This window comes from Hypomesus nipponensis, chromosome 22 (genome assembly GCF_054491055.1).
Source record: "Hypomesus nipponensis isolate SF chromosome 22, ASM5449105v1, whole genome shotgun sequence".
Taxonomy (NCBI): domain Eukaryota; kingdom Metazoa; phylum Chordata; class Actinopteri; order Osmeriformes; family Osmeridae; genus Hypomesus; species Hypomesus nipponensis.
In genome coordinates this window covers 19,870,001-19,883,336 of record NC_140382.1, presented here as the reverse complement: position 1 = coordinate 19,883,336, position 13,336 = coordinate 19,870,001, and the positions used below count along the sequence as shown (strand labels likewise).

General features: G+C 50.3%; 1 protein-coding gene across 7 annotated transcripts in view; it reads right to left on the bottom strand.

The window, feature by feature from the left end:
• Positions 1-324: 324 nt before the first annotated feature.
• Positions 325-13,336, bottom strand: part of uso1 (USO1 vesicle transport factor) — a 20,366-nt gene continuing 7,354 nt past the window's right edge. For 3 of the 7 annotated variants that reach the window (XM_084686683.1, XM_084686686.1, XM_084686688.1), the window contains 14 exons: positions 12,894-13,048; positions 12,546-12,751; positions 11,274-11,294; positions 8,623-8,733; positions 8,252-8,370; positions 7,241-7,422; positions 6,995-7,116; positions 6,715-6,853; positions 6,468-6,634; positions 6,326-6,385; positions 2,858-2,968; positions 2,219-2,311; positions 1,790-2,005; positions 325-1,410 (listed from right to left, as the gene is read on the bottom strand). In XM_084686683.1, coding sequence (XP_084542809.1) covers positions 1,342-1,410; positions 1,790-2,005; positions 2,219-2,311; positions 2,858-2,968; positions 6,326-6,385; positions 6,468-6,634; positions 6,715-6,853; positions 6,995-7,116; positions 7,241-7,422; positions 8,252-8,370; positions 8,623-8,733; positions 11,274-11,294; positions 12,546-12,751; positions 12,894-13,048 — 1,771 coding nt within the window. In that variant the 3' untranslated portion in view covers positions 325-1,341. The remainder of the gene's footprint in view (positions 1,411-1,789; positions 2,006-2,218; positions 2,312-2,857; positions 2,969-6,325; positions 6,386-6,467; positions 6,635-6,714; positions 6,854-6,994; positions 7,117-7,240; positions 7,423-8,251; positions 8,371-8,622; positions 8,734-11,273; positions 11,295-12,545; positions 12,752-12,893; positions 13,049-13,336) is intronic. The other 4 variants (XM_084686684.1, XM_084686687.1, XM_084686685.1 and 1 more) reach the window with 2 other exon arrangements.

The window sequence follows — 13,336 nt, the reverse complement described above, 5'->3', positions numbered from 1 at the left end:
TTCTTTTAACCTTCGCAATGTGGGGGGTCTGAGACAGCCCAACGGTTAAAAGGAAAATGCTTCACTTTGTTTTTGTATGCGGTAAAGTTGTCGCAAACGAAGGTGGGTCACAATGACTGATGGGTCAGAATGACCCGAGGAGAACACAAGGGTTAAGTCTTGATTTGTTGTCTAAATGATAATGATGATATGATTTTGTTACATATTTAAATCATTAATGGTCTAAAATATTAATGTGATTGAAATGCCTAAATGGACAATCATTTAATACTTCACAGTGCAGATTAAGCAAAACTGTACAAAATATTCCCACAAGCACACAGATTCATAGATTTACATTTTATTTATTTTCAATGTGGCTCATTAAATCGATAAGTTACAGAGGCCAAACGCCAGGACCAAAAAGTTGAAAAAATCTTGTTTCCCCCCCAAACACCTCATACATGTCTTGTGTGTCGGCTAGCTTTGCAGCATATCGTGGAGTGAGTGAAGTGTAACTGAGGTGAATCTCAACTGAAAACAAACTCTGACCTGACTTGACTAAACATGTAAGAGACATGGTGTGTTCAAGCCCACTGAGGGTGTCAGTGAAGCAGAGCACAGACCAGGAGGATGTGGACTGGGGCCACCTTAAAAAAAAAAAAACTCAAAGAAAGAGAAAATAAAGCTGGCCAACTAAAAATGTTCCCTGTGCTGTCAGTGGAAACTCCACTCTGCTCTTGTTTCTGATTGGTTTGTAGTGTCCGTGTGTTGATGAAACAGAGACAGGTGCAGGTGAGAAGTCCAACACACCTGAACATCTGCACTGCATCATGGGAAAGAGGGCAGAGCGAGGGGAGGGGGGGTGTCCAGTGCAGTTCCTGTGGTGGCAGAGAGGGGGCGTCTAAGTTCTGCGTTGTAGGATGGAGTTAGTCAGAGTGGTGGTGTGGAACACCCCAGACCACCAGAGCGGCTGTACATCATCTGTGAGGTGGACAGAATGGCAGCAGACGCCCCGACCCAGACGGTCTTCTGAGGGGACTGCAGCTTGTGGAAGCAGAAGAGGATGAGATGAACGCAATAACAACATCGCTGATTCGACCACATCTCCATCTTGGAATAAAATCTACACACGTTAAAATGGAGGATAACGAGGGATGTGAAGGGAGGGATGACGGAGGGAGGGATGACGGAGGGAAGGAGGGAGGGAGAGAAAGCGCTTCAGTATTAGTCCTAGGAGCTGCTAGATCCTTCCGTTTCTCTATCCGCGTACTGTCATCAACATGGGCGATGCCAACAGCGTCTATTTTCGCCGATCATCGGCAGGCATTCTACCTCTCTTTCTCTCTTCACCCTGGTTCTCTAGTCGTCTTCGTCCTCCTCCTCTTCCTCCGACGGGTCCCGGGGGTCCAGGTCGTCTTCGTCATCGATCTGCGAGAAGGACAGGGACACATTCTAACTAGGGCGAGGGGGGGAGGGACACCACAAAATGGCTAGCGGGTTAAAACACAAGACACATTCCCCTATCTCCCCCAGACCCCCATCCCTCCCTCCCTCTTCTCCCTCTCCCACACCCCTCCCTCCCTCCTCTCCCCCAGACCCCCATCCCTCCCTCCCTCCCTCCCTCTTCTCCCTCTCCCACACCCCTCCCTCCCTCCTCTCCCCCAGACCCCCATCCCTCCCTCCCTCCCTCTTCTCCCTCTCCCACACCCCTCCCTCCCTCCTCTCCCCCAGACCCCCATCCCTCCCTCCTCTCCCTCTCCCACACCCCTCCCTCCCTCCTCTCCCTCTCCCCCCTGGCCTGCCCTACCGTCTCCCCCAGGTCCCTGAGCCTGGTCCTGAGGCCGGTGATCTTCTGGTCCTGGTCTGCCAGCAGCATCAGCAGGTCATCCTGCTCCCTCCTGGACTCCTGCAGCTCCGCCTCCAGACGGCTCTTCTCCGCCTGCAGGATGGCCGCCGTGCTGCTGGATGAGGCCAGCTGCTGATCCTGACCCGCCCGGCCCTCCGCCAGCACGCGCACCTCCTCCTGGGGGGGGGGGGAGGAGGAGAGGAGGAGGGGGCGGGGAGGAGGAGGGGGAGGAGAGGAGGGGGCGGGGAGGAGGAGGGGGAGGAGAGGAGGAGGGGGACAGAGAGAGAGTGTGCATGTGTGAGTGTGTATATGTGTGCATGTGTGTATGTGAGAGTATGTATTTGTGAGTGTGTGTGTGTGTGTGTGTATGTGTGAGTGAGTGAGTCAGACCTTAAGTCTCTCTATCTCTGTGGTCTGGGCTGCCAGCCTGCTTTCCAGCTCTGCTACTGCTGAACCCTCGTCACTGGAGACCCCTGCTGAGGACTGAGGGAGGGAGCAGGAGAGAGTAAACATCACTTATCTTTCGTATTTCATATACAATTTATATCGTATTTTAGGAGTATTGTTGTGGTACTGTAGTGGTAGTAGTAGTATTGTTGTAGTAGTAGTATTATTATTGTTGTTGTAGTAGTAGTAGTAGTATTGTTGTTGTAGTAGTAGTAGTAGTATTAGTATTATTGTTGTGGTAGTACTGTTGCAGTATTGTGGTAGTACTGTTGCAGTATTGTGGTAGTACTGTTGCAGTATTGTGGTAGTACTGTTGTAGTATTGTGGTAGTACTGTTGCAGTATTGTGGTAGTACTGTTGTAGTATTGTGGTAGTACTGTTGCAGTATTGTGGTAGTACTGTTGCAGTATTGTGGTAGTACTGTTGTAGTATTGTGGTAGTACTGTTGCAGTATTGTGGTAGTACTGTTGCAGTATTGTGGTAGTACTGTTGCAGTATTGTGGTAGTACTGTTGCAGTATTGTGGTAGTACTGTTGCAGTATTGTGGTAGTACTGTTGTAGTATTGTGTGTACTGTACTCACAGCAGCCTCTGCCCTCTGGAGCAGATCCTGTCTCTCTGTCTGCAGCCGGCTGATCTCTGCAGCCTGGGTCTGGGTCTGACCCCTCAGCCCCTCCAGCTCCTGCAACACAGCCTGCACAATCATCCTGTGTGTGTCCTACCTGTGTGGGTGTGTGTGTGTGTCCTACCTGTGTGGGTGTCCTACCTGTGTGTGTGTGTGTGTCCTACCTGTGTGGGTGTGTGTGTGTGTCCTACCTGTGTGGGTGTGTCCTACCTGTGTGTGTCCTACCTGTGTGGGTGTGTGTGTGTGTCCTACCTGTGTGGGTGTGTGTGTGTGTCCTACCTGTGTGGGTGTGTCCTACCTGTGTGTGTCCTACCTGTGTGGGTGTGTGTGTGTGTCCTACCTGTGTGGGTGTGTGTGTGTGTCCTACCTGTGTGTGTTTCCTACCTGTGTGTGTCCTACCTGTGTGTGTGTGTGTCCTACCTGTGTGTGTGTGTCCTACCTGTGTGTGTGTGTCCTACCTGTGTGTGTGTGTGTGTGTCCTACCTGTGTGTGTGTGTGTGTCCTACCTGTGTGTGTCCTACCTGTGTGGGTGTGTGTGTGTGTCCTACCTGTGTGGGTGTGTCCTACCTGTGTGGGTGTGTCCTACCTGTGTGTGTGTGTGTGTGTGTCCTACCTGTGTGGGTGTGTCCTACCTGTGTGGGTGTGTCCTACCTGTGTGTGTGTGTCCTACCTGTGTGTGTGTGTGTGTCCTACCTGTGTGTGTGTGTGTGTGTGTGTCCTACCTGTGTGTGTGTGTGTGTCCTACCTGTGTGTGTGTGTCCTACCTGTGTGGGTGTGTGTGTGTGTCCTACCTGTGTGGGTGTGTGTGTGTGTCCTACCTGTGTGGGTGTGTGTGTCCTACCTGTGTGGGTGTGTGTGTGTGTCCTACCTGTGTGTGTGTGTCCTACCTGTGTGTGTGTGTCCTACCTGTGTGTGTGTGTCCTACCTGTGTGTGTGTGTGTCCTACCTGTGTGGGTGTGTGTGTGTGTCCTACCTGTGTGGGTGTGTGTGTGTGTCCTACCTGTGTGGGTGTGTCCTACCTGTGTGTGTCCTACCTGTGTGGGTGTGTGTGTGTGTCCTACCTGTGTGGGTGTGTGTGTGTGTCCTACCTGTGTGTGTTTCCTACCTGTGTGTGTCCTACCTGTGTGTGTGTGTGTGTGTCCTACCTGTGTGTGTGTGTCCTACCTGTGTGTGTGTGTCCTACCTGTGTGTGTGTGTGTGTGTCCTACCTGTGTGTGTGTGTGTGTCCTACCTGTGTGTGTCCTACCTGTGTGGGTGTGTGTGTGTGTCCTACCTGTGTGGGTGTGTCCTACCTGTGTGGGTGTGTCCTACCTGTGTGTGTGTGTGTGTGTGTCCTACCTGTGTGGGTGTGTCCTACCTGTGTGGGTGTGTCCTACCTGTGTGTGTGTGTCCTACCTGTGTGTGTGTGTGTGTCCTACCTGTGTGTGTGTGTGTGTGTGTGTCCTACCTGTGTGTGTGTGTGTGTCCTACCTGTGTGTGTGTGTGTGTCCTACCTGTGTGTGTGTGTCCTACCTGTGTGGGTGTGTGTGTGTGTCCTACCTGTGTGGGTGTGTGTGTGTGTCCTACCTGTGTGGGTGTGTGTGTCCTACCTGTGTGGGTGTGTGTGTGTGTCCTACCTGTGTGTGTGTGTCCTACCTGTGTGTGTGTGTCCTACCTGTGTGTGTGTGTCCTACCTGTGTGTGTGTGTGTGTCCTACCTGTGTGTGTGTGTGTGTCCTACCTGTGTGTATCCTACCTGTGTGGGTGTGTGTGTGTGTCCTACCTGTGTGTGTGTGTCCTACCTGTGTGTGTGTGTCCTACCTGTGTGTGTGTGTGTGTGTGTCCTACCTGTGTGTGTGTGTCCTACCTGTGTGTGTGTGTGTGTGTGTCCTACCTGTGTGTGTGTGTCCTACCTGTGTGTGTGTGTGTGTGTCCTACCTGTGTGTGTGTGTCCTACCTGTGTGTGTGTGTGTGTCCTACCTGTGTGTGTGTGTCCTACCTGTGTGTGTGTGTCCTACCTGTGTGTGTGTGTCCTACCTGTGTGGGTGTGTGTGTGTGTCCTACCTGTGTGGGTGTGTGTGTCCTACCTGTGTGGGTGTGTGTGTGTGTCCTACCTGTGTGTGTGTGTCCTACCTGTGTGTGTGTGTCCTACCTGTGTGTTTGTCCTACCTGTGTGTGTGTCCTACCTGTGTGTGTGTGTGTGTCCTACCTGTGTGTGTGTGTGTGTCCTACCTGTGTGTATCCTACCTGTGTGGGTGTGTGTGTGTGTCCTACCTGTGTGTGTGTGTCCTACCTGTGTGTGTGTGTGTGTGTCCTACCTGTGTGTGTGTGTGTGTCCTACCTGTGTGTGTGTGTGTGTCCTACCTGTGTGTGTGTGTCCTACCTGTGTGGGTGTGTGTGTGTGTCCTACCTGTGTGGGTGTGTGTGTGTGTCCTACCTGTGTGGGTGTGTGTGTCCTACCTGTGTGGGTGTGTGTGTGTGTCCTACCTGTGTGTGTGTGTCCTACCTGTGTGTGTGTGTCCTACCTGTGTGTGTGTCCTACCTGTGTGTGTGTGTGTGTGTCCTACCTGTGTGTGTGTGTGTGTGTGTCCTACCTGTGTGTATCCTACCTGTGTGGGTGTGTGTGTGTGTCCTACCTGTGTGTGTGTGTCCTACCTGTGTGTGTGTGTCCTACCTGTGTGTGTGTGTGTGTGTGTCCTACCTGTGTGTGTGTGTCCTACCTGTGTGTGTGTGTGTGTGTGTCCTACCTGTGTGTGTGTGTCCTACCTGTGTGTGTGTGTGTGTGTCCTACCTGTGTGTGTGTGTCCTACCTGTGTGTGTGTGTGTGTCCTACCTGTGTGTGTGTGTCCTACCTGTGTGTGTGTGTCCTACCTGTGTGGGTGTGTCCTACCTGTGTGGGTGTGTGTGTGTGTCCTACCTGTGTGTGTGTGTCCTACCTGTGTGGGTGTGTGTGTGTGTCCTACCTGTGTGGGTGTGTGTGTCCTACCTGTGTGGGTGTGTGTGTGTGTCCTACCTGTGTGTGTGTGTCCTACCTGTGTGTGTGTGTCCTACCTGTGTGTGTGTCCTACCTGTGTGTGTGTGTGTGTGTCCTACCTGTGTGTGTGTGTGTGTCCTACCTGTGTGTATCCTACCTGTGTGGGTGTGTGTGTGTGTCCTACCTGTGTGTGTGTGTCCTACCTGTGTGTGTGTGTCCTACCTGTGTGTGTGTGTCCTACCTGTGTGGGTGTCCTTCCTGTGTGTGTGTGTGTCCTACCTGTGTGTGTGTGTGTTTCCTACCTGTGTGTGTCCTACCTGTGTGTGTGTGTCCTACCTGTGTGTGTGTGTGTGTCCTACCTGTGTGTGTGTGTGTCCTACCTGTGTGTGTGTGTCCTACCTGTGTGTGTGTGTGTGTGTCCTACCTGTGTGTGTGTGTGTGTGTGTCCTACCTGTGTGTGTGTGTGTGTCCTACCTGTGTGAGCTCTGACTGCTCTGATCCTGCTGATGTCTCTGAGCTGAGGGCCTCGGATCTCTGAGACAGAACACACACACCGTTACACACACCGTTACACCCATGCACAGCATTTCCCCCTTCGCTAACCCCCCCTCCTCACCAGTGTGTTGACCAGTGCATCCCTCTCTTCCAGCTGGCTCTGCAGCAGTGTGTGTCGTGTCTTCAGCTCCTCCAGCTCCTCCCTGAGGAGCAACACCTCCTCCGTCTGCAGGCCGTTCATCGGGGGCACGCCCTCGCCCTGGCCCCCGCCCGGGGACTCTCCTTTACCTGCAGGGACACCAGAGGAACACCTGCTTCTCTGTTCTGGTAGAGATCCTGCTGCTGATGGTGTGTGTGTGAGGTCCTACCCAGCTTTAGCTTCAGGATGTTGTACTGGTCCTTGTGCTGCAGGATCTGTGCTTGTTGCTGGGTTACGGTGGTTTCCAGGGTGTCGCTCCGGGCTGCCAGCGTCCCCACCTGCTCCCTCAGCTCCTGGATCTGGGCGTCCTGGAGGACAGCATGGGGCTACTGTGAGTGGCTGTGTGTGTGTGTGGGGCCCACCTGTTCCCTGATCAGCTCCTTGTACTGGGTAATGATGCTGTCATGCTGCTCCAGAGTGCTGTGTGTGTGTGTGTGTGTGTGGCCCACCTGTTCCCTGATCAGCTCCTTGTACTGGGTAACGATGCTGTCATGCTGCTCCAGAGTCTTCTTCACCTCCTCCTCCTTCTTCTCCTCCTCGCTGGACTTGTGCACCGCTTTAGTGATCACGCCTGAGCAAGACAGGAAGGAACACACGTGACCACAACACGGAAAGAACAGACTAAAGACAGTGTGTGTTTGTGTGGCTGCATGTGAGTGTGTATCTGTGTATGTGTGTGTGTGCGCATGTCTGACCCTCCAGCTCCTTGACCAGCTTGGTGAACTCGTGGTCGAACAGCATGTGTTCCTGGGAGGGGAAGGTCGGCTGTGGACGCTGGGCGGCACGGGAGTACAGCTCATGTTTGGTGATGAAGCCCAACTTCTCCACAAAGTTCTCCTTCCCAATACGCTTCTCTATCAGCTGTTTCAACTTCTCCCTGGAGGGAGAGAGAGGGGGGAGAGGAGAGAGAGAGGAGAGAGGAGAGAAAGAGAGGAGAGAGAGAGAGAGGAGAGAGGAGAGAGGGGAGAGAGAGAGGAGAGAGGAGAGAGAGAGAGGAGAGAGAGAGGAGAGAGAGGGGGGAGAGGGAGAGGAGAGAGAGAGAGGAGAGAGAGGGAGAGAGAGGAGAGAGAGAGAGAGAGAGGAGAGAGGGGAGAGAGAGGAGAGAGAGAGGAGAGAGAGGAGAGAGGGGAGAGAGAGAGAGGAGAGAGAGAGGAGAGAGAGACGGAGAGAGACGGAGAGAGAGAGGGGGGGAGAGAGGAGAGAGAGAGGAGAGAGAGACGGAGAGAGGAGAGAGAGAGAGGAGAGAGAGACGGAGAGGAGAGAGAGAGGAGGAGGAGAGGCGACTGAGTGGAATGACATGTTTTCAGTCTCAAGAGTGGTCCTCTATTTGATGTTACTGTTACTGACAGAAACACAGAGACAGAGAGAGACCAACAGAGAGACCAACAGAGAGAGTGAGACAGAGAGACCAACAGAGAGAGACCAATAGAGAGAGTGAGACAGAGAGAGACCAACAGAGAGAGTGAGACAGAGAGACCAACAGAGAGACCAACAGAGAGACCAACAGAGAGAGTGAGACAGAGAGACCAACAGAGAGAGACCAATAGAGAGAGTGAGACAGAGAGAGACCAACAGAGAGAGTGAGACAGAGAGACCAACAGAGAGACCAACAGAGAGAGACCAACAGAGAGAGTGAGACAGAGAGACCAACAGAGAGAGCGAGACAGCAGGAGCGTGCCTGCCTGCCTGCCTGCCAGCCTCCCTACTTGCTGTAGTTTTCCAGGGAGTTGTCGTTGTAGTAGATGCAGATCCCCAGCAGCAGAGCACACAGCCCCTGCACCAGCCTCTCCTCCTCTCCCAGGTTCTCTGAGATCTGACCCGTCAGCTGCAGGGGGCCGGGTCAAGGGTCACACGCTGCATTCCGTGGGCGCCCAGGGAGACAGACTTGACTGGGCGGCAGTTTGGAACTTTTAAATTAATTTTCTAAAACCATGTTAAAAACCATCTTCTGTCTACAAATACACTGTCTACAGAAAAGGAACACAATTTAACTTTTATTTATTTTTTACAATATCTGTGTCAAATGAGTGGATGGGTCTGAGTTTGGGGTCACTGTGACTGTTGTTGCCAAGGATACGAAGGGGATGTTGTCCTGGTTGTGCAGGAAGTGTGTGACAGCGATGGGACAGCTGCTGATCCAGGTACACAGCAGCATGAGGAGCCCCACCCTGGTCTGGGCCTTGCTGCCCTGCACACACACACACACACACACACACACACACACACACACACACACACACACACACACACACACACACACACACACACACACACACACGTTACATAATGGACCCCCTCTAACAAAAACTACAATAAAGTATTTCATACGATAAAAACATATCAGGGTCTGATCAACTCCTGAACAGAGAGCCAGATTCATGTGTCTGAACAACTCCTGAACAGAGAGCCAGATTCATGTGTCTGAACAACTCCTGAACAGAGAGCCAGATTCATGTGTCTGAACAACTCATGAAGTCAGATTCATGGTTCTGGACAACTCCTGAACAGTCAGATTCATGTGTCTGAACAAGGATTATTCAGATTAGTCAGGAATTCGATTAAAGCGTACTCAGCATCCCAATTGTAACAGCATTGCTTTCAATGAATAGAATGCATCTGTGTTCAAATGAGAAGATTCGTTTGACTGGTGGTTACAAAGTCAGATCGGGTTATTTTGATCCGAATGAGTAATCGGCCAACAAAATGAATAATTAAAATAAAACAATGAAAAAAGTTCCAGGTAGAATTATGTGTAAGCATATTAACTTCAAGTCCAGGTCAATAAAGAACAACCACATAAATGTTGTTGGCATACATTTGGAAAATATTCCTGAGTGAATTTGTTGTGGGTGAAACAAATAAAAGCAACTGATCTGATTGTCATCAGCCCTCCTATGACAGATCAGACAGACGGCAAACTCAGGTTAGCGGCGGGAAAAACATATTACGTTTTTAAAACAGCAACACTCCAAATACACCAGCACACACCAGAAATTAATGAAGTTATAAAAAAGAAAACCTCCGGTGCTAAAAATAATTATTAAAAAAATGAAATATGCATAATTAAATTTGGTTAACTACGGTAGTGTCACCATGCAGTAATGAACTATATTATGTGAATTAGTATCTTATAAAACAACTGAACCATTAATATTAGAGATTCAGAGTAGCAGCTGTTCAGGGTTGACACAAGAAAGCATTTTTTTGGGACATTTGAAAATAATTTTCGAAACAAACCAGTAAGACAACTGTACTACATCTACAAGAATAAAACCACCAAATAAAAACTCAATCTTGTCCAACAACACATGCAAAGCTGAAGCCGTATTTATGATATGAACACTATGGAACTGGCAAAGGATGGCAACCAAACAAAAACAAAAAAAAGATTGTTGCTCAGCCAAACCATAATACTGAACAGGTGACAAAAACATGTCATGCGTTGTCATGGGGATAACTGGGGGCCACTTGGGAGGATTATGGGCTGGTCTGACGCTTCAATAATCACAAACGCTACATTTATCCACCAATTAAATAAATAAATGAGCAGATGCTTAGTGACGTACAAACAGAGCGTAGTACAAGTGCAGCTCATCACCCAGACACAGCTAGGATCTTATTCAGCAATAAACTGAAAATCAACTTGAACAGGAAGGGTGCATAACTGAATTGTCTACTGCAACACAAGCTTGTGGATCATTTGGGGTTGTAGTTCAAGGTGGCAAGGGCAGCGCTGAGGGAAGGGTGACACAGGTGGTGCTTACACAACCCCGCTCTGGTCAAACTAAGGTACCACAGGTGTTTTTAGTATCTGTTCACTAGTGTGTGGGGGAAAAGGTGTGTTTTGTTTTGAGGTATACCCCTCTCAGTCAAAAAGAAAGAACTAACAGGGTCTCATTCCAGAATGGAGGCATGACGGTGGATGCAGGGGCAGGGACATCTGCATTCTAACAAACCACAAAGGAATCACCTTTTCAGATTTCGTCTCCAATGATGACGTAATGCAAAACAAAACACACACAAAATAAAAAGAATGAAAACATTTGATTGCAGAGACAGAAACCAAAAAAGGGAAAGAAAGAGTGATCACAAATATTAATTTGAACGTCATATTTTTCAGGCTCAGGTGAGATTTGATTGGAGTATTATTTGTTATGCGTGTTAATTCTTGAGCTCCCCTCTGACAGCACTGCCACCTAGAGGACAGGAGGAGGAACAACCACTGGGACCATATTAAGACCCCTTCCCCCAAAATAAGCCACTTCCACCATCCGAAGGTCTGTAAAAACAAACTTCCTTTCTCCCTTCCTCCGAGGCACCACTGATCTGAAATGGAAAGCCTGGATTCAGAGGGCGGAGCTCTGCACCTTGTAGAGCTCTGCACCTGGTAATTCATGTTGGATCAGGAAACCTTCAGGAGAGGAAGGAGGGAGAGAGGGGCCCTTCCATTCTAGCCCTCTCCAGAACAGTCCAACCCCCGAAAGACCAGCTCTTACCATCAAAGGTCAGTTTAGGGTGTCGTAGGTCAGGGGTCAAAGCAGTACCTGACAGGAAGAGGTAAGCCAACACAAAAGAAGCCAGGAGGATGGGGGGAGGGGGGGGGGGGACCAGCCCTCTTTAGAAGTAGAAGAATTGGGGCGGGGGAGAGAGAGAGAGACCCTTGCTGCTGCTTGCTGCTGATAGTGCCAAGCCAAACCATGACAGCTGCTGCCCACACACTCTACTCACCCTCCTGTTGATCTTATCACCCTGCAAAACCACAACATTGAGATGACACACCGCTTACCGTTCACACACAGCACATGACGATGTTTGTTTCACAAATCACAGTGATGTGACTTACTGAGGACAGACATCCTTATAGCAGGTTAGCATGTATGTATATCTAATCTTTTATAGGGTAACCATTCACCTAGCACACTGTTAGCTCACTACTGCAGAATTGACTCACTCATAAGACTCGCTAATTGCAACACCAACACTGTTTTCAATTGTGTCTCCTCCGATTTCACTCCCTTTAACTAAGACTTCATTAATTTAAATGGCCAAAGGAGCCTAGCCTGTAGCATACCTGTCTAGCATACCTGAGATCAGCTTAGCCTAGCCTGTAGCATACCTGTCTAGCATACCTGAGATCAGCTTAGCCTAGCCTGTAGCATACCTGTCTAGCATACCTGAGATCAGCTTAGCCTAGCCTGTAGCAAACCTGTCTAGCATACCTGAGATCAGCTTAGCCTAGCCTGTAGCATACCTGTCTAGCATACCTGAGATCAGCTTAGCCTAGCCTGTAGCATACCTGTCTAGCATACCTGAGATCAGCTTAGCCTAGCCTGTAGCATACCTGTCTAGCATACCTGAGATCAGCTTAGCCTAGCCTGTAGCATACCTGTCTAGCATACCTGAGATCAGCTTAGCCTAGCCTGTAGCATACCTGTCTAGCATACCTGAGATCAGCTTAGCCTAGCCTGTAGCATACCTGTCTAGCATACCTGAGATCAGCTTAGCCTAGCCTGTAGCATACCTGTCTAGCATACCTGAGATCAGCTTAGCCTAGCCTGTAGCATACCTGTCTAGCATACCTGAGATCAGCTTAGCCTAGCCTGTAGCATACCTGTCTAGCATACCTGAGATCAGCTTAGCCTAGCCTGTAGCATACCTGTCTAGCATACCTGAGATCAGCTTAGCCTAGCCTGTAGCATACCTGTCTAGCATACCTGAGATCAGCTTAGCCTAGCCTGTAGCATACCTGTCTAGCATACCTGAGATCAGCTTAGCCTAGCCTGTAGCATACCTGTTTAGCATACCTGAGATCAGCTTAGCCTAGCCTGTAGCACACCTGTCTAGCATACCTGAGATCAGCTTAGCCTAGCCTGTAGCATACCTGTCTAGCATACCTGAGATCAGCTTAGCCTAGCCTGTAGCATACCTGTCTAGCATACCTGAGATCAGCTTAGCCTAGCCTGTAGCACACCTAGCCTGGCGTTAGCGTAGGGAGCGTACCTGTGAGAGGATGTTGGTGCACTGCTGCAGCAGGGACACGGGGGGCTTCCCCATGCTGGTGGCCAGCTGCACGCGCAGCAGCTGCTCCTTCTGGGGCAGGTTGTCCTGGAGGGCATGAGCCAGGCCCACTGCAGCACACCAGTTAGACAGGGAGTCTGCGGAGAACAGGCCCCCGCACAGCAGCTGGCCGGCCGAGATCGAGTTGGCTGGAGAGAGGGAGGACAGGGGGAGGAGCTGGCAGCTGCACATTCTATGCTTTACTAAAATAGTAAAGACCAGTATTGTGTGTGTGTTCACAGGTAAGTCCAGTATGGCGTGTCTGACTGTGTCTGTGTGTGTGTGTCTCACTGTCGATGGTGGAGGGCAGCAGGGTGGACACAATCTCTCCCTGGCCCTTCTGGTTCCTGTACAGGAAACACTGGAAGCAGTAGAGAACAGCACAGCGCAACACAAACGGCTGCCGCTCGTTCACCATGGACATGAGGAGCACCACGATGGCTGGTCTGGAGCAGGGGGGAGGAGGGAAGGAGGGAAGAGGGGAGGGGGTTAAAAGCAGATTCCCAAATTTTAGGGGAAGTGAACACACACACACACTAGGGCTGGGCGATATATCGAATATTAGCAATAATATCGCAATCATTTTGACGACGTAAAATGTGAAAATATTGTGAATATTGAATATTTCAAATTCAAGCAAACTTTCCCAAAGAATGCTGCTGAATGTCCAATATTACGTCCTCTTTTTGTCTTGTGGTGTATTCCCGAACAAGACACGTGAGGTGGGGGAGGGT